Source organism: Triticum aestivum, chromosome 5D (assembly GCF_018294505.1).
Source record: "Triticum aestivum cultivar Chinese Spring chromosome 5D, IWGSC CS RefSeq v2.1, whole genome shotgun sequence".
NCBI classification, from domain to species: Eukaryota; Viridiplantae; Streptophyta; class Magnoliopsida; order Poales; family Poaceae; genus Triticum; species Triticum aestivum.
The window spans coordinates 558,809,920-558,829,769 of record NC_057808.1 but is presented as its reverse complement, the minus strand read 5'-3'; the positions used below and the strand labels follow the sequence as shown (position 1 = coordinate 558,829,769).

General features: G+C 40.6%; 1 protein-coding gene across 1 annotated transcript; it reads left to right on the top strand.

The window, feature by feature from the left end:
• Positions 1 to 14,684: 14,684 nt before the first annotated feature.
• On the top strand, positions 14,685 to 19,517 carry LOC123126221 (uncharacterized). The gene is made up of 7 exons (XM_044546600.1): positions 14,685 to 14,903; positions 15,203 to 15,289; positions 15,404 to 15,649; positions 15,756 to 15,923; positions 17,756 to 17,809; positions 17,922 to 18,068; positions 19,149 to 19,517. The coding sequence occupies exons 1-7, from the start codon at positions 14,733 to 14,735 to the stop codon at positions 19,515 to 19,517; spliced, it is 1,242 nt and encodes a 413-aa protein (XP_044402535.1). The 5' UTR covers positions 14,685 to 14,732.
• The last annotated feature ends 333 nt before the right edge of the window (positions 19,518 to 19,850 follow it).

Genomic DNA, 19,850 nt, shown 5'->3' with positions numbered 1-19,850 from the left:
GCTTCATGTATATCCTATGAGTAAATGGTTGAATAAATTGAATGTCATAAATCTGAATTTATATATGTTTCATATGCTAATAACATGGGGCGTAATGACTTCACACGTAATAAGTATAGGTAGTAAACTTATTGAAAGTTAGCAAACGTAGAATTGGTCACTTGAACAATTCATGAAAGAATATTGAAGGGAGAGGGATTTCACATATAAATATACTATCTTGGAAATCTTTTGTAGTTGTGGGCACTCATTAAAATATGACATGCTAAAAGGTTGATGTTGGACAAGGAAGACAACGTAATGGGTTATGTTTTCTTATATCTGAAATAAAGTATATTGTCATGGATCGCCCAACACGTTGAGCTTGCCTTTCCCCCTCATGCTAGCCAATTCTTTGCACTAAGTAGAGATACTACTTGTGCTTTCAAATATCCTTAAACCAAGTTTTGCCATGAGAGTCCACCATACCTACCTATGGATTGAGTAAGATCCTTCAAGTAAGTTGTCATCGGTGCAAGCAATAAAAATTGCCCTCTAAATATGTATGATTGACAAGTGTGGAGGAAATAAGCTTTATACGATCTTGTGATGTGGAAGAAATAAAAGCGACGGACTGCATAATAAAGGTCCATATCACAAGTGGCAATATAAAGTGATGTTCTTTCGCATTAAGATTTTGTGCATCCAACCCTGAAAGCGCATGGCAACCTCTGCTTCCCTCTGCGAAGGGCCCATCTTTTACTTTTATCTCTTACCCATATGCAAGAGTCATGGTGATTTTCACCTTTCCTTTTTACATTTTATCCTTTGGCAAGCACCTTGTGTTGGAAAGATTCTGATATATATATATATATATATATATATATATATATATATATATATATATATATATATATATATATATCCAATCGGATGTAAGGCATCATGAACTATTATTGTTGACATTACCCTTGAGGTAAAAGGTTGGGAGGCGAAACTATAAGCCCCTATCTTTCTCTGTGTCCGATTAAAACTCCATAACCACAAGTATTGCGTGAGTGTTAGCAATTGTGAAAGATTAAATGATAGTTGAGTATGTGGAGTTTGCTAAATCAAAGCTCTGACATAGACTCTTCCTGAAAATAAGATGAATTGCAATTGTTTGATGACTAAGAATATTGTTTGTTAGTTTTCAAGAAAGTTTATGATCTATACTTTAAACATGTGATTTGCTTGTTACTTGATCATGAAAAGTTTTATGAGATGAGCTATTGTTATGACATATAATGATGCTAGAAAAAGTGATTGGAATTATCATTGATCAAACTTATGCACTTGCTAGCATTCACACTTCATAAATTATTTCTTTTATCATTTACCTACTCGAGGACGAGCAGGAATTAAGCTTGGGGATGCTGATACGTCTCCAACGTATCTATAATTTATGAAGTATTCATGCTATTATACTATCCTTCTAGGATGTTTTATATGCATTTATATGATATTTTATATGATTTTTGGGACTAACCTATTAACCTAGAGCCAAGTGTCAGTTTCTGTTTTCTCCTTGTTTTAGAGTATCGCACAAAAGCAAAACTAAACGGAGTCCAATTGACGTGCCACTTGACGGAGATCATTTTTGGACCAGAAGAAGCCCACGGAGTACCAGAAGCAGGCCGGAAGAGTCCCGGGCTGCCCACGAGGGTGGGGGGCGCGCCCCTGCCTCGTGGACAGCCCGGAGACCCCCCTGACGTGAAATCAACGCAAAACTCTTCTATATATACCCAAACTTCCAGAAAGAAACCTAGATCGGAAGTTCCAGCGCCGCAAGCCTCTGTAGCCACGAGAAGTCAATCTAGGCCCTCTCCAGCACCCTGCCGGAGGGGGCCATCATCATCGGTGGCCATGGAGGAGTATCCCGGAGGGGCCATCATCACCATGAAGGCCAAGTACCAGAAGGTGGAGGCCATGGAGGAGGAAGCACAAGGGGGAGAACCTCTACTCCTCTCTTCCGGTGGCGCCGGAGTGCCATCGGGAGGGGAATCATCGCCACGGTGATCATCTTCATCAACATCACCATCATCATCACCATCCTCACCTCTTTTACGCGGTCCACTCTCCCGCACCGCACTGTAATCCCTACTTGAACATGGTGCTTTATGCCACATATTATGATCCAATGATGTGTTGCCATCCTATGATGTTTTGAGTAGATATCTTTTGTCTTTGGGTTGATTGATGATCTAGATTGGTATGAGTTGTATGTTTCATTTTGATGCTGTCCTATGGTGCCCTCCGTGTCGCGCAAGCGTGAGGGGTTCCCGCTATAGGGTGTTGCAATACGTTCATGATTCGCTTATAGTGGGTTGGTGAGTGACTGAAACACAAACCCGAGTAAGAGGGATTGTTGCATATGGGAATAAAGAGGACTTGATGCTTTAATGCTATGGTTGGGTTTTACCTTAATGATCTTTCGTAGTTGCGGATGCTTGCTAGAATTCCAATCATAAGTGCATATGATCCAAGTAGAGAAAGTATGTTAGCTTATGCCTCTCCCTCATATGAAACTGCAATAGTGATTTCCGGTCTTGTTAACGATTGCCTAGGACAATTCCGCACACCGATCCACCATTATTCCACACTTGCTATTTATAATATTTAGTAATATATTCTAACTTTATGATAACAACACCTACTTTTATATTTTAGCTCTCTGATATCATACAAAGTTATCCTCTTCATACCCACAACGTAGTTTTATTTCTTGTTTCTAGTTGGAAGCAAACGTTCGGTGTACGTAGAGTTGTATCAGTGGCAGATAGGGCTTGAGAGAATATTGATCTTACCTTTAGCTCCTTGTGGGTTCGACACTCCACACTTATCACTTCCACCTTTGGAAATTGCTACGATGATTCCCTGCACTTGGGGATTATCAGTCACTCACAAAAGTGAGATCTAATAGAGATATATAAACGGCAAAGTAAATATTTTTGGTATTTTTGGTTTATAGATTGGAAAGTAAAGATTGCAAAATAGTAGATCGGAAACTAGCAAGATGTAAACGAGATTCAATGTAATGGAAAAGAGACACGGGAGCCATAGGTTTCACTAGTGACTTCTCTCGAGATAGCATATATAACGGTGGGTGAAAAAATTACTGCCGAGCAATTGATAGAAAAGCACATAATTATGATGACATCTAAGGCAATGATCATGAACATAGGCATCACGTCTATGTCAAGTAGACCGACTCTTGCCTGGATCTACTACTATTACTCCACACATCGACCGCTATCCAGCATGCATATAGAGTATTAAGTTCATAAGAACGGAATAACGCATTAAGCAAGATGACAAGATGACATGCTGCTCGTGAGTTGGACTGTGTGTTGTTGTTGTTGCAGGATTTCCAGCAGGTCGACCGACCAGACGAGCGGTCCCTCACACATGGCCTTGCTTTCTCTGCCAAGAACGCCTACTCGTCCATTGTTGCTGATGCCTCCTTCGATCCACACCATGATTTTGTTTGGGCCTCTAAGGTTCCGATCAAAGTCAAGATTTTCGCTTGGCTTCTCCTCTTCGATCGGCTGAATACGAAGGACAACATGCTCCAGAAAAATGTGGCTCAATCCGCAGCGTGCCCTCGATGTCAAGACCCGTATGAGGATGCCCTTCATCTCATCTCCACCTGCTCCTTTGCTACACAAGTTTGGTCCAGCTTGGGCCTGTCTACTCCGACATCCCTCACTGCTCTTCACCAACACCCACCGATTCAGGGCCTCAACCCCAACATCTGATCATCGGTGGCCTTGACCATAACTTGGAAGCTCTGGGACTCAAGAAATGCTCTCGTGTTCAGGAACGATGATCACCCTCACAGATTAACGTTAAGAAATATTGTAGCCGACTTCTCTCTCTGGGTTTTCCGATTAAAAAAATAGAGGACAGAAACTCGGCTAGACAGTGGCTAAATTTTCTCTCCTCTGCAATCCCTTCTAGCTGAACTTGTAACAATAACTTGCATGTATTCCCCTGTACTCTTTGAGTGGTAATATATTCAGGTGGGGAAGCTCTCCCCCCCCCCCCCGGTGACCGTTAAAAAAACATGATGTAAATGAATTAACTCAAGCAATATGATGAATACCCAATCTTTTTATCCTCGATGGCAACAATACAATACATGCCTTGCTACCCCTACTATCACAGGGAAAGGACACCGCAAGATTGAACCCAAAGCTAAGAACTTCTCCTATTGCAAGAAATATCAATCTAGTAGGCCAAACTAAACCGATAATTCGAAGACACTTGCAAAGATATCAAATCATGCATATAAGAATTCAGAAAATAACCAAATAATATTCATAGATAATCTTCTTCATAAATCCACAATTCATCGGATCTCGGCAAACAAACCGCAAAAGAATATTACATTGAATAGATCTCCAAGAACATCGAGCAGAACTTTGTATTGAGAATCAAAGAGAGAGAAGAATCCATCTAGCTAATAACTATGGACCCGAAGGTCTATGGTAAACTACTCACGCTTCATCGAAGAGGTAAATGTGTTGATGTAGAAGCCCTCCGTGATCGAATCCCCCTCCGGCAGATCGCCGGAAAAGGCCCCAAGATGGGATCTCACGGGTACAGAAGGTTGTGACGGTGAAAATGTGGTTTCGTGGGTCCTCCTGATGTTTTTAGGGTATAAGAGTATATATAGGCGAAGGAACTAGGTCGGTGGAGCTACGAGAGAGACTATCTTCATCCTACGCCTCCCACAGATTGATAAGCCTTAGATCATATACTTGAGGGAAAATTGCTACTATCCCACAAAACTATGCGCTTGGAGGCCCAACACGTGTCTACAAGAATAAAGTTGCGTAGTAGACATCAGATGCTCATGTCAAAAGGCTTCAGCCCGATAAGCTCGAACTCAAATCGGAGAAGTGCGTCTTCAAAGGATAACCTAAGGAAACAATTGGGTACACCTTCTACCACAAGTCCAAATGCAAGATTTTTGTTGCTAAGAACGGAACCTTTCTAGATTAGGAGTTTCTCTCGAAAGAAGTGAGTGGGACGAAAATAGAAGTTGATGAGGTAATTGTACCTGCTCTCAATTTGGAAAGTAGATCATCTGAGAAATCCGTTCCCGTGATGCCTACACCAACTGGAGAGGAAGCTAATGATAATGATCATGAAACTTCAGATCAAGTTGCTATAAAACCTCCTAGGTCAACCAGAGCACGATCCGCACCAGAGTGGCACGGTAATCCTATTCTGGAAGTTATGTTACTTGAACATAACGAACCTACGAACTATGAAGAAGCTATGATGAGCCCAGATTCCGACAGATGGCTTGAGGCTATGAAATGTGAGATATGATCCATGTATGAGAACAAAGTGTGGACTTTGGTGGACTAGCCCGATGATCGGCAAGCCATTGAGAATAAATGGATCTTCAAGAGGAATACAGACGCTAATGGTAAGTGTTACTGTCTATAAAGCTCGACTAGTCACAAAAAGGTTTTCGACAAGTTCAAGGTGTTGACTACAATGAGATTTTCTCAATCGTAGCGATGTTTAAGTCCGTCTGAATCATGATAGCAATTGCCATATTTTATGAAATCTGGCAAATGGATGTCAAAAACCGCATCCTTAATGGATTTATCAAATAAGTGTTGTATATGATGCAACTAGAAGGTTTTGTCAATCCTAAAGGTGCTAACAAAGTGTGCGAGCTCCAGTGATCCATCTGTGGACTGGTGCAAGCATCTCGGAGTTGGAATATACGCTTTGATGAGTTGATAAAAGTATATAGTTTTATACAGACTTTTGGAGAAGCCTGTATTTACAAGAAAGTGAGTGGGAGGACTACAACATTTCTGATAAGTATATGTGAATGACATATTGTTGATCAGAAATGATGTAGAATTTGCTGAAAAGCATAAAGGAGTGTTTGAAAGGAGTTTTTTCAAAGAAAGACCTCGGTGAAGCTGCTTACATATTGGGCATCAAGATCTATAGAGATAGATCAAGTCGCTTGATAAGATTTTTCAATGAGTACATACCTTGACAAGATTTTGAAAGAGTTCAAAATGGATCAGTCAAAAAGGAGTTCTTGCATGAATTGCAAGGTGTAAAAATTGAGTAAGACTCAAAGCCAGACCACAGCAGAAGATAGAGAGAGAATGAAAGTCATTCCCTATGCCTCAATCATAAGTTCTATAAAGTATGCCATGCTATGTACCAGACCTGTTGTGTGCCTTGCCAATGAGTTTGGCAAGGGGTACAATAGTGATCCAGGAGTAGATCTCTAGACAGCGGTCAAAATTATCCTTAGAGAACTAAAGAAATTTTTCTCGGTTATGGAGGTGATAAAGAGTTCGTCGTAAAGAGTTACGTCGATGCAAGCTTTTACACCGATCCAGATGACTCTGAGTCTCAATCTAGATACATATTGAAAATGAGAGCAATTAGCTAGAGTAGCTCCAAACAGAGCATTGTAGACATAGAAAATTTGCAAAACATGTACGAGTCTAAATGTAGCAGACACGTTAACTAAACTTCTCTCACGAGCAAAACATGATCACACCTTTGTACTCTTTGGGTGCTAATCACATAGCGATGTGAACTAGATTATTGACTCTAGTAAATCCTTTGGGTGTTGGTCACATGGTGATGTGAACTATGGGTGTTAATCACATACAAATGTGAACTATTGGTGTTAAATCACATGGCGATGTGAACTAGATTATTGACTCTAGTGCAAGTTGGAGACTGAAGGAAATATGCCCTAGAGGCAATAATAAAGTTGTTATTTTATATTTCCTTATATCATGATAAATGTTTATTATTAATGCTAGAATTATATTAACCGGAAAGTTGATACATGTGTGAATACATAGACAAAATACCGTGTCCCTAGTATGTCTCTACTTGACTAGCTCGTTGATCAAAGATTGTTAAGTTCCCTAGCCATGGACATGTGTTGTCATTTGATGAATGAGATCACATCAATAGGAGAATGATGTGATGGACAAGACCCATCCGTTAGCTTAGCATTATGATTGTTCGGTTTTATTGCTACTGCTTTCCTTGTGTCAAATATATATTCCTCCGACTATGAGATTATGCAACTCCCGGACACCGGAGGAATACCTTGTGTGCTATCAAACGTCACAACATAACTGGATGATTATAAGGATCGTATCTCCAAAGGTGTTTGTTGGGTTGGCATAGATCGAGATTAGGATTTGTCACAAGTATCGGAGAGGTATCTCTGGGCCCTCTCGGTAATGCACACCATATGAAGCCTTGCAAGCAATGTGACTAATGAGTTAGTTGCGGGATGATGCACTACGAAACGAGTAAAGAGACTTGCTGGTAATGAGATTAAACTAGGTATGAAGATACCGACGATCGAATCTCGGGCAAGTAACATACCGATGACAAAGGGAATAACTATGTTGACATTGCGGTTCGACCGATAAAGATGTTCGTAGAATATGTGGGAACCAATATGAGCATCCAGGTTCCGCTATTGGTTATTGACCGGAGAGGTCTTTCAACTGTCTACCAAAATAAGCATTGAAGTCTTCTTGTTTAACAATAAAATTATCAAACTCATCCAAGCATTGACTAGCAAAATTAGTAGATGGGATTTCACACTTATCAAATCTATAGAGAGAATTTGCCTTTACTACTCGTGTCGGGTTATTAAGACCATGTATCTCTTCAATATGTGGTAAATTCTTAACATCTTCAGCTTTAATACCTTTTTCTTTCATAGATTTCTTTGCCTCTTGCATATCTTCAGGACTGATAAATAGAATACCCCTTTTTCGAAGTTGTCTTAGGAGTTGGTTTGGGAAGTGTCCAATCATTATCATTACTCAATATATTATTCGATAGCAATTCAGCTTGCTCAACAGTTCTTTCCCTGAAATCACAACCAGCACAACTATCCAGGTGGTCTCTGGAAGCATCGGTTAGCCCATTATAAAAGATATCAAGTATTTCATTTTTCTTGAGAGGTTGATCAGGCGAAGCATTAAGTAATTGGAGAAGCCTCCCCCAAGCTTGTGGGAGACTCTCTTCTTCAATTTGCACAAAATTAAATATTTCCTGCAAGGCAGCTTGTTTCTTATGAGCAGGGAAATATTTTGCAGAGAAGTAATGAATCATATCCTCGGGACTACGCACACAACCAGGAGCAAGAGAATTAACCCATATCTTAGCATCACCCTTTAAGGAGAAAGGAAACAATTTAAGAATATAGTAATAGCGAACTTTTTCCTCATGAGTAAATAGGGTGGCTATATCAGTCAATTTAGTAAGATGTGCCATAACAGTTTCAGATTCATAGCCATAGAAAGGATCAGATTCAACCAAAGTAATTAACTCAGGATCGACAGAGAATTCATAATCCTTATCAGTAATACAGATAGGTGTAATAGCAAAAGCAGGATCATATTGCATTCTAGCATTCAAAGACTTTTCTTTCAGCTTTGCTAACAGTTTCTTAAGATCATATCTATCATTGCAAGCAAGAAAGTCTCTAGCAGTTTCTTCATCCATAACGTAACCCTCAGGTACAACAGGCAATTCATATCTAGGGGAGAATCTTCATCATCACTTTCATTAATATCATCAGTTTCAGTAATTTCATTCTCCCTAACCCTAGCAAGTTGTTCATCCAAAAATTCACCTAGTGGCACATTATTATCAAGCAGAGAAGTAGTATCATCATAAGCATCATGCATAGCAGAAGTGGCATCATCAATAACATGCGATATATCAAAATCAATAGTAGGTGTAGGTGTCGCAAGTTTACTCAAAAGAGAAGGGGAATCAAGTGCAGAGCTAGATGGCAGTTCCTTACCTCCCCTCGTAGTTGAGGTAAAAATCTTGGTTCTTTGATCTTTCAAATTCCTCATAGTGATCAACAGATATAAATCCCAAGTGACTCAAAGAATAGAGCTATGCTCGCCGGCAACGGCGCCAGAAAAAGGTCTTGGTAACCCACAAGTATAGGGGATCGCAACAGGTTTCGAGGGTAGAGTATTCAACCCAAATTTATTGATTCGACACAAGGGGAGCGAAAGAATATTCTCAAGTATTAGCAGCTGAGTTGTCAATTCAACCACACCTGAAAAACTTAATATCTGTAGCCAGTAGTAGAAAAACTACTTTATGTGAGACACATTAGTCCCGGTTTGTAAATGAGCCGGCACTAATGGTACCATTAGTCCCGATTCGAACGGCTATGCATTAGTCCCAGTTCATTTGTGGCTCCAACCGGTACTAAAGGGGTCATGGCCTTTAGTACGGGTTGGTGGCTCCAACCGGTACTAAAGACCGCCCCCTTTAGTACCGGTTGGAGCCACCAACCGGTACTAAAGGTGGTGTGCTGCCACCCGCAGTGCACAATGTTTAGTCCCACCTCGCTAGTGCACAATGTTTAGTCCTCTCTATAAGCAGGCCTTTGTGGGCCTATTGCAAGTCTTCTGCCCTGTGGGGCCTACTGGGCCGTACGGGCCTGCATCCTGGCCCAACTAGAGGTTGGGTTTCTAGTCGTATGCAGGCCGTGCCGGCCCAGTAGGTAAGTTGTTTTTGCTTTATTTAAAAAAAAATAAAAAAATCATTTAGTCCCCAGACCATGGCATGCCACGTGGTGGGCCTTTGGTCCCGGTTCGTGTTGAACCGGGACTAAAGGGGTGGGGACCTTTAGTCCCCACCCTTTAGTGCCGGTTTCCAGAACCGGTACTAAAGGTCCTTACGAACCGGTACTAAAAGTCATTTTTCTACTAGTGAGCAAAGTATTTAGTAGCAAAGTAGTATGGAAGTAACGGTAACAATGACAAAAGTAACAGTAGCAGTTTTGTAGCAATCGTAACAGTGGCAATGGAAAAGTAAGTAAGCAAAGATCAATATGTGAAAAGCTCGTAGTCAATGGATCAGTGATGGATAATTATGTCGGATGTAATTCATCATGCAGCGGTCATAACATAGGGTGACACAGAACTAGCTCCAGTTCATCAATATAATGTTGGCATGTATGCCGAGTATAGTCATACGTGCTTATGGAAAAGAACTTGCATGACATCTTTTGTCCTACCCTCCCATGGCAGCGGGGTCCTATTGGAAACTAAGGGATATTAAGGCCCCCTTTTAATAGAGTACCGGACCAAAGCATTAGCACTTAGTGAATACATGCATGAACTCCTCAAACTACGGTCATCACCAGGAAGTGTCCCGACTATTGTCACTCCGGGGTTTGCCGGATCATAACACGTAGTAGGTGACTATAACTTGCAAGATAGTATCAAGAACACTCATATATTCATGAAAACATAATAGGTTCAGATCTGAAATCATGGCACTCAGGCCTTAGTGACAAGCATTAAGCATGCCAAAGTCATAACAACATCAATCTTAGAACATGATGGATACTAGGGATCAAACCTAACAAAATTAAATCGATTACATGGTAAATCTCATCCAACCTATCACCGTCCAGCAAGCCTACATGGGATTACTCACGCACGGCGGTGAGCATCATGAAATTGGTGATTGATGATGGTTGATGATGACGATGGCGACGGATTCCCCTCTCTGGAGCCCCGAACAGACTCCAGATCAGCCCTCCCAAGGAAGAACAGGGCTTGGCGGCGGCTCCCGTATCGTAAAACATGATGAATCCTTCTCTCTGATTTTTTCTCCCCGAACGTGAATATATGGAGTTGGAGTTGAGGTCGGTGGAAGTCCAGGGGGCCCACGAGGCAGGGGGCACGCCATAGGGGGGGGGCGCCCCCCACCCTCGTGGACAGGGTGTGGGCCCCCTTCTGTTGATTCTTTCGCCAATATTTTTTATTAATTTCAAAACGTGACTCCGTGAAGTTTGAGGTCATTCCGAGAACTTTTATTTCTGCACAAAAATAACACCATGGTAATTCTGCTGAAAACAACATCAGTCCGGGTTAGTTCCATTTAAATCATTCAAATTAGAGTCCAAAACAAGGGCAAAAGTGTTTGGAAAAGTAGATACGTTGGAGACGTATCATTACATAGGGACCCGAAACATAAAACTATGGTTAGTCATGCCTTCATTATATTTAATAGTTAGCCGGGTTGGAAGGTGGGTGCATAATGATAAGAACATGTTGCCATTGGTTTGCAAAATTTTAGCTTAGGCTCTATCCACATGACACCGATCAAACAATCAAATACATGACATCTAGGCCAATATTCCACAACCTTGAGAACGATCTAGTCTTCCTAAGCACCTTTGTCACTTCTGCATTCAACTAAGTTTTATTGTCATTTAATTACTTACAACTATGGAATCAATCAAACACATGATTTTCACTTAGTTGGTGGCTTTTGCATCATCTTATTTATTTCCACAAACTAATTTCTTCTCCTACTCATTGGGTTTGACAATCTTAGTTATTGAAAATATCTACAAAATACACCCTATGCTAGTGAGTATCAATCCCCCAGCTAGGTGCCTTCCCAAAATCGAGTGTTCTGGCCACTCCCGACCAATAAAAAAACCTCTACCAGAGAATCCTCCATGACTTTCGTCTTACCTTTTCTAGAATGTTAATTTTTGGCTTTGTCATTAGTTGGTAAAGGGTATTATAGTATTAATTTAATATTTTCCTTTGTTTATGTCCGAAACTTTGCAAGAACAAACATGGACATGTATTAATTTAATAGTTTCCTTGCCCCTTTAGGTATCTCAAAGGAGTACAACATAAACAAAAGGTAAGTGACAATAACTTTAATAAGGATAAGGCACCCTAGTAGGAAGTGAGCTTCCGTCGTCGAAATACATTGCCCATCTGTCTCCATCAGCTCACACTTTTCGAGCAACTCGTCAGTGCATGAATTCATTATGGTAACCGTGTCAAGAGGTCTTGAGTTCAAGACCTGCAACCTCAGTATCGTAAAAAAATATTCCGAGGTCTACATCGATCCCACGTGTACGAACTAAATAAACCTAGACGTGAGGGGGTGTTGAAACATATTGCCCATCTCTCTTCATCGGTTTAGACTTTTGAGTAACTGGTCGGTGCATGAATTCAATACTTTTAAACAATTGGGCTTTTTTCAAACCGGTCCCTAGTACCCTTCCACTCCTTGTTCAGAGTCTTAAAATGATGGAGAGGGATACCAAAACATCGAAATGGGAGTGAGGCAATTTCACAACCATGTTGCACATACAGACTCTCAACTTCTTTGGCCTTACCAAAGTAGTTGAGCTCTCTCTTGTGGACATTGATCTTGAGGCCAAAGAGTTGCACGCAGAGGTATAATGTTAGTTTCGTATCAAATGTCTTGGCCATGCCATGTCCGCATGTTTAACGATGGACACCCCATTGTCAATTAGGTTTGGTGTCATGCCACTTACTTACCCATCCATTTTAGCCCATGAAGTGAAGACATCTAACATATTGTCCACAACATTGAAGACGATTTGTGACTCGGGATCCCATGGCGCAAACGCTTCATAATTTGGAAATAAATGATCGATGGAGAGTAGTATTTGTTGGAAAGCAGCTCTCCAGCTCCAAATTTCATGCATGATTTGGAGTTTTAAAGATAAAACAAAGTGGATAACCATACACATTAGCAGAATAGCAAAAAAATCCCAAATGGATGCCTTTAATGGGCTCATTGTTCTAGCTCCAAAAGTTCGTAGGGGCCAGAAATGACACCAGCTCAAAACATTCTTCAAACTACTGTTGTAATTAAGTGTGGTAGATGCTAGCACACGGAAGTGTTCTCTAATTTTGGCCCTTTTTGTAGATATATTTCTGCATTTACACTTAGAAATTGATTCCATTTCTATTGGGTGATCCACCATACGAATCGCCCTTGTAAATTGAACCGGTTACTGTGACGAATTCTGGGGTACTACAAATAAGGCGGTTTTCATAACCCCTAGTTAGAGACGGGACAAAAAATATTGCATCTAGCCTACAAATAAATAAAAAACATCACTGGAAATAGTTTGTGTAGTAGTGTTACCATCTAGCTCCCATTGTCAATACTAGGTATATTGTAAATATTGTATGTCTACATACCATAAAACACTTCAAACTTTGATTAATTATTATTTTAGATGTTTTCAATGAAAACATAAAAATATTTCTTAAAATTAAGTTTGTAGAGTAGCAGGTGGTGGAAAGGACTGCAATAAAATCCAATTTGGCGCAGCTCTATCTCCAAGATCTATGTATGATTTGGAGTAGGATAAACAAAGTAGTCACATAGACATTTACTTCGGAATAATACTCCACAAAAAATGCCATACTCAATGCCTTCAATGTGCCCATAGCTCTAGAACTGTCAGGTCTCCATGCGTCTGTAGATAAACCTATCCTAAAAAAAAGGAAAACATGAAGACATAACAGAACGAGGGGCTTCCACCAAAATTATTGGGTGTACATATGGATATCCATGTCCTTCTGTGGCTGCGCCCACGCCTCCAATGTGTCCCGTTTGTTGAACTGTAACGTTGTACACCTACACATTGTATTGATGCTTGTCTCTTAGTCTGTTATAACCAGGTCCTCGAAGTGTGACACCTCACTTTTCATTCTCCACCGTGGCACCTCTGTCGTCTATCTCTTGCTCTATGTCGACAACATCATCCTCACCGCCAATACCACCAGCCTGCTTCAATAGCTTTTCGACTCCCTTGCCGGTGAGTTCTTCATGAGTGATCTCGGTGATATCCATCACTTTCTTGGGGTGAATGTGCACCGCTCCGCTGCTGGTCTCTTCCTCTCTCATGAGCAGTATGCGCTTGAGATTTTAGATCGCGCTGGCATGCTTAACTGCAAGCCCATTTCCACCCCTGTCGACACTAGTAGTAAGATATCCGCCACTCATGGGGCGCCCTACTCCGATCCAACACACTATCGCCGTCCTGATCTTCCGTATGCCATGCAGCAGCTTTGTCTCGTCATGCATGCCCTTATGGATGGTCACTACCAGCTGCTTAAGCGGGTTCTTCGCTAGCTTCGTGGCACCACACACTGTGGGCTTCAGCTCTACCGCTCGTCCTCGCATGATCTCCTTGATTACAGTGATGCCGACTGAGCCGGCTATCCTGACACCCTTCGTGCCACCTCGGGCTGCTGCGTGTTCCTTGGCTCCAACCTCGTCTCGTGGTCCTCCAAGCGAGAACACATGGTGTCCCGATCCAGTACCGAGGCGGAGTACCGCGCGGTTGCTAACTGTGTGGCTGAGTCGTGCTGGCTTCGCCAGTTTCTCATTGAGCTTCATCGCCCTCCTCGCCGAGCTACGATTGTGTACTGTGATAATGTGAGTGCTCACTCCATTTGAAGCTCTTCGACCATGTGAAGCTTTAACGGCCGCAACTAAAATATACGGTGACGAGGTCAAGCCTGTAAGAAACAAGAGATGATTCATTCAGGCGTGATGTTCCCTTGGGATCACCTTGCCATTATTTATATTGCAATAGATCGATCCACGACAAGAGATCGTTTACAGAACGGACCGATTCCGTCATGGCCATCAAGGCCGTGTGCATCATGGACTCCAAGTTCCTAGTAGTAGTCCTATACGTATTCCAACAAGGCCGACGGAGACGTCGATCGTCTGCACTCTCGGCTGGCCCTATAAAACGCCGGGACGCTCCGCCTCCTCTCGACCACTCATATATAGCACGGCAGCCGAATCTAGGAGAACCTACGCCAACAGGCTTGCGGATAGCTAGCACAATGGCGGCGACGCGAGCGTGCTTGGTCGCACTCGTTGTGGCTCTTACGTTTCTCTTCATGGAGGGCCGGGCGACGGCAGCCCGGATGTCAGCCGGGAATTTGGTGCAGCGGCGGCAGGAGGTGCGAAGCCTCCTCAGGCGGCTCAATAAGCCTCCTGTCGCAAGCATTCAGGTAATCCTATATTGGCAAAGCTCATGAGTGCTCATGAGCAGTGTCTAGAGATGTAATCCTATATTTGCTGACATATGAATTTAATCTAATATATTGAACCCTATTCATTTTAACAAAATTAAATGAATACAACGAATAGATATTTTATGCAGTCACCAAAAACAAATCACATTATCCTATTCTATATTATGCATTGTCCATAAGTGGAATGTAGGAAAGATCTAATTTTTTCTAGTTTGCTTGCACTATTCTCTATTTTTCCTATATTGTTACAATAATTAAATCCTAGAAATTAACAGAGCCCGGATGGAGATATCATAGACTGTGTGCATATCATCGAACAGCCTGCATTCGACCATCTTCTCCTCAAGAACCATACTATACAGGTAATACTTGCCACATCATTTTCATTTTCATATAACGATTGATTATAAGAAGTTGCAGTGCCCCATAATATCACACCCACGTATCATGATATCACTCAATTGTCATATTTTCAGATGTATCCTTCTTACAACCCAAAAGGCATGCAACATCATTCCAATATCACACCCCATCTAATCACCCAAATATGGCATCAAAATGGAAAGTGCCCTGAGCACACCATACCAATACGAAGGACCAAGGAGGAGCATGTCTTGAGGGCCAGTTCAGTTAGGAGGTTTGGCACGAAGATGCCTAGGAGCATCCCACTTGTCAATCCAATCAATGACACTAACACACCCAATATATTAAGGGGCCACCAGGTAAAACACCATTTAAGAATATATGATTAATAATCTTCTTTTTAGATTGGTGCTATTGTTATTGTCATATTTGCATATTTAACTTTGTCTCTCTCCCATTAAGCAGTATGCCGCCGCATCTGCACGATACGATAAGTGCTACGGAAGCAAAGGCACCTTCAATATGTGGAAACCAGCGATTGCCAGGGCTAATGACTTCAGCTTAACACAGCTTTGGATCACTGCGGGTTCCTACAATGGCAACAACCTCAATACCATTGAAGTAGGATGGCAAGTGAGACCTCAGAGTGAAACGTTAAATCCACCATCATAAAAGATCTATTAAACTCCACCTTTTAGCATTCGTGCATGATATATGTGCTTTGAAAGAGCCAGAGCATAAGAATGAGCTAGACTAGGTTGTCCATTCGTAAAGTTTGTTCTTTCTCATTAGTTGTGCTTGCAACATTTTTTCTAATACCTAAGGACATGTAGACATCTTAAACTGTAAATAACATTTTTCTTTCTACATGCCCATTTTATCAATTGATATTATTAAAGAAAACTTGTATTAATATTTAATTATAAAAAAGGAGTTTACGACACAACTAAATCAATTGGATTATTGAGTAATCACAATTCATGAATTGCTAAGCTTTAGTAAACCTGACCTGAAGAAACTGAGATTACTATTTAGGGTTACTGTAATGGTAGTCAACATATTTAATCTACCTCTTATATTTAATGAATGACATGCCAATGACAATAACAACTTAGGTTAAAGTATATTAATGCTTTATGGCCAAAAAAATATAATTATAGATAATATATTATATAGATATTAAATTGTTTTCATATTTACATTGTAACACAAAAACTTTATTTTTTTAATATGCCACTTACTATTCTCCCATAGCGGAAACACAACTTCTCCGTTACCGTGGTGTTGGCTAAAATGTTTGCTCATAACACTTTACTACTCCCTCCGTCCCACAATATAAGAATGTTTTTTATACTAGTGTAGTGTCAAAAACGCTCTTATATTATGGGACGGAGGGAGTAATCAATAGTGGAGTGCATAATATAATATATTTTTCTTAACATTTTTTGTTTCAACTAAACACATGGATGAATAAAGTTATAGCGGATTAAACTAGGAAGCCAAAATTTGAACTGATGAAATCATGATGGATGGCTACAACAAGAGCTAACATAACTCAAGCTAAGTTTTCAAATTAGCACCAATAAAACACAAAAATGGCCGGAATGCAAATTGGAAAAATTAGTTTGTAATAGAAGTCTTTTTTATCAGGATAAAATTGCATGGTATATACAAGATTGTGAAAAAAAAAGGATAAGAAATTTGATTAGCCATGGACCTCAAATTTTATCCACGAACATCTAATTCTTCTGTATCTTATAAAATACTTAAGTATCTTATGCCCCTGTGGGAGCATGGGTTCATGGACTAGTGAGGTACATTAGGCATGTGAAATTATTTTTGACACTATTAAGTGCTATAGGAAAACTATATCAACAATATTATAAAGGAATTTACTAGATATATAAGCATGTATAGCATGAACATTTAAAAGGACTCAACTAAACAAACAAGCAACCAAAATTCTATGAGCCATCACATGTGTTGAAGGGATAAGATGCAACTACCGAGGGATTGGAATAAATAATTTGGAGAAATGACTAAAAAGAGCGAGATTCCATGGGTATTTCTCATATTGGTGCCCTTTTTGGCATGGCATCACACTGTATTTGGATAATTGCAATGGAAGGAAGGGAGAAACAAGCTGTCTACAAAGACTTATTCTTGCTTGTTTTTGTTTGCTGTAGCAAACAAACAACCTCAAAACCTCTCCCATCCTCTCTCTCTCTCTCTCTCCCTCTCTCTCTCTCTCTCTCTCTCTCTCTCTCTCTCCTCCGTCTTTGTGTATGTGTGTGTGCGTGTATCAATTATATATCTATGTATCTCTCCCACCTAATTAATAAATCCCATGTGGTCATGCTTAGACATAGCTATTGTACAAGTCAAAACATTTTGTAATAGTCTAGTTAGTTGTGCCTTATCTTTCATTGTGCCTAATGGCCTTATGCTCTCTACAAATATTGTAGGTTTATCCAAATCTATATGGTGATAGCAATACGAGACTCTTCATCTACTGGACCGTAAGATAAACTTCATATTCCTTTTTATCTTGATAAATGATAGTATTGAGACCTTTCCTAAGGTTTGGAATAATACTAAAATACTAACTTTCTGTCGTATGGAATATTGTAGCGCGATGCGTATCAAACTACAGGTTGTTACAACCTATTATGCTCAGGTTTCATCCAAACAAGCAATCAAATCACAATTGGCGGCAGTATCTCCCCAACATCCACCTATGGTGGCACACAATATGACATCGATATTTTAGTTTGGAAGGTAACAAAATAGAATAAGATTCCCAATCATAAATATTTTTAGTTGTGTGCGCCTACCAATTCAATCAAAATGGTGAAGCTATAGGGGAAAAGTGGAAATTCACTTATACTTTAATATTCCCCATGATGTGCAGGTTCCCTTACACCGAAATGTTCAAATAGGAGTCTAATAAATATTTTTATTTTATTATATCCACTAGGATTTGAACTTGAGACCTCTTGCTTTGAGTTTCATGCACCGGCAATTTCAAGCTAAAAACCGTATGTTCACTTACACTCCAACATTAAGCATGAAATATCAAATTCATGAGTCGGCATAGAGAATCCATGCGAACCTCTTGTTCTTTGGGAAACTGTGTTTCCTTATTCTGTTTTGGCTCAATAATGGAGTAGACGTTGTCCCATGCATGTTTAATAATTGTCCACAAATGCAATAATGTCATGCTAGCTATTAAACAAGGGCTCTATCAAGTTACTCCTTACCCAGTTAGTGTTGAGACATAAATACGAGCCACATACTTAACTAGGGTAAAGCAGGTAAGACATTTTAATATTACATTTATTTGCATTTAACTGTTACACATCTTGTGAATTTTATGGGATGTTTGCACCACCACATGATCCTCTGGTAGCATAGAAGGGCGTACTTTTACCCTAGATGCATGATTGCATTCCTCACAAAAAAAAAAGATGCATGATTGCATGCATCGTCAAGAGGACGTCTCGTTGTTGTAGATTCTCCAGTTACATAGATGGTTGAGTCTGTCTCTTTCCAGTTTGATTGGCGGACTCGAGTATTTTAGTGCTCAAATAATTTACCTTGCTTTAGTCTCATGGTTCTTGGAACATATTTTTACAATACAAGTGTTCTAAATCGCGAATTGATTAAACTACACATCTATAATACATATCATACTTCAGCTCACTAACAAAAACACTCATCCCTGTCAGCTCACCCTGGCCTTTAGTGTTCCCTTTTCGGCCTTGATTTTGACACTTACAGAATTTAAACAATATTCCCTCCTCATGTTTAATCATCTGTGTTTTATTCTATATATAGTAATATAATTTTTCCTTGTAGGACCGAGCAGGGGGTAATTGGTGGCTACAAGTTGGTGGCTACAATGATGGGTATTGGCCATCATACATCTTCTCTGACTTGGCACATAGTGCCTCCGCTATTATGTGGGGCGGCGAGATATTTTCACCTGATGCCGGCCAAACATCCACACATATGGGTAGTGGACACTTTCCAAATGAAGGGTTCGGTAAGGCGAGTCACATCAAGAACATCCAAGTGGTAAATTCATCCAACTGTCTCAATCCCCCAAGTGATGTGGGCTTGATAACTGAGCGGAACAATTGCTATAATGTGCAAACTGGCAACTATGGCGACTGGGGAACTTACATCTACTATGGTGGCCCTGGGAATAACCCTAACTGCCCATGATGAGTACCACTTTCTATACCTACTATTAAAGGGAGAATGATTTCATGGTTCTCATCCGTCATCTCTTTACATCCGTTAAATCTGTGTTAACCTTAAGTTTAACGGCCGAGATTAAAAGAAACACACACAGCAATGTTTACGACCGTTTCTACTTTATATACGCAAGGCGTGCGTGAAAAAATTAGAGGAAAAAAATGATCCGTTTTCAGCGGCGGTGCTCGCGTCCCAGCCCGTGGCATCGTGTTCTTCGTCGGGGCTGCTGCTGCGCCGAGTGTCGTCGCGGCTCGGGCATGTTCCACGTGGTGTGGTTCATATCATCATCCATTTTCGCAC

Coding starts and splice junctions, on each gene's coding strand:
- LOC123126221 (XM_044546600.1), top strand. CDS start 14,733: ATGGCGGCGACGCGAGCGTGCTTGGTCGCACTCGTTGTGGCTCTTACG. Junction 17,810..17,921: donor GACTCTTCATCTACTGGACC/GTAAGATAAACT, acceptor GGAATATTGTAG/CGCGATGCGTATCAAACTAC. Junction 18,069..19,148: donor TCGATATTTTAGTTTGGAAG/GTAACAAAATAG, acceptor TTTTCCTTGTAG/GACCGAGCAGGGGGTAATTG.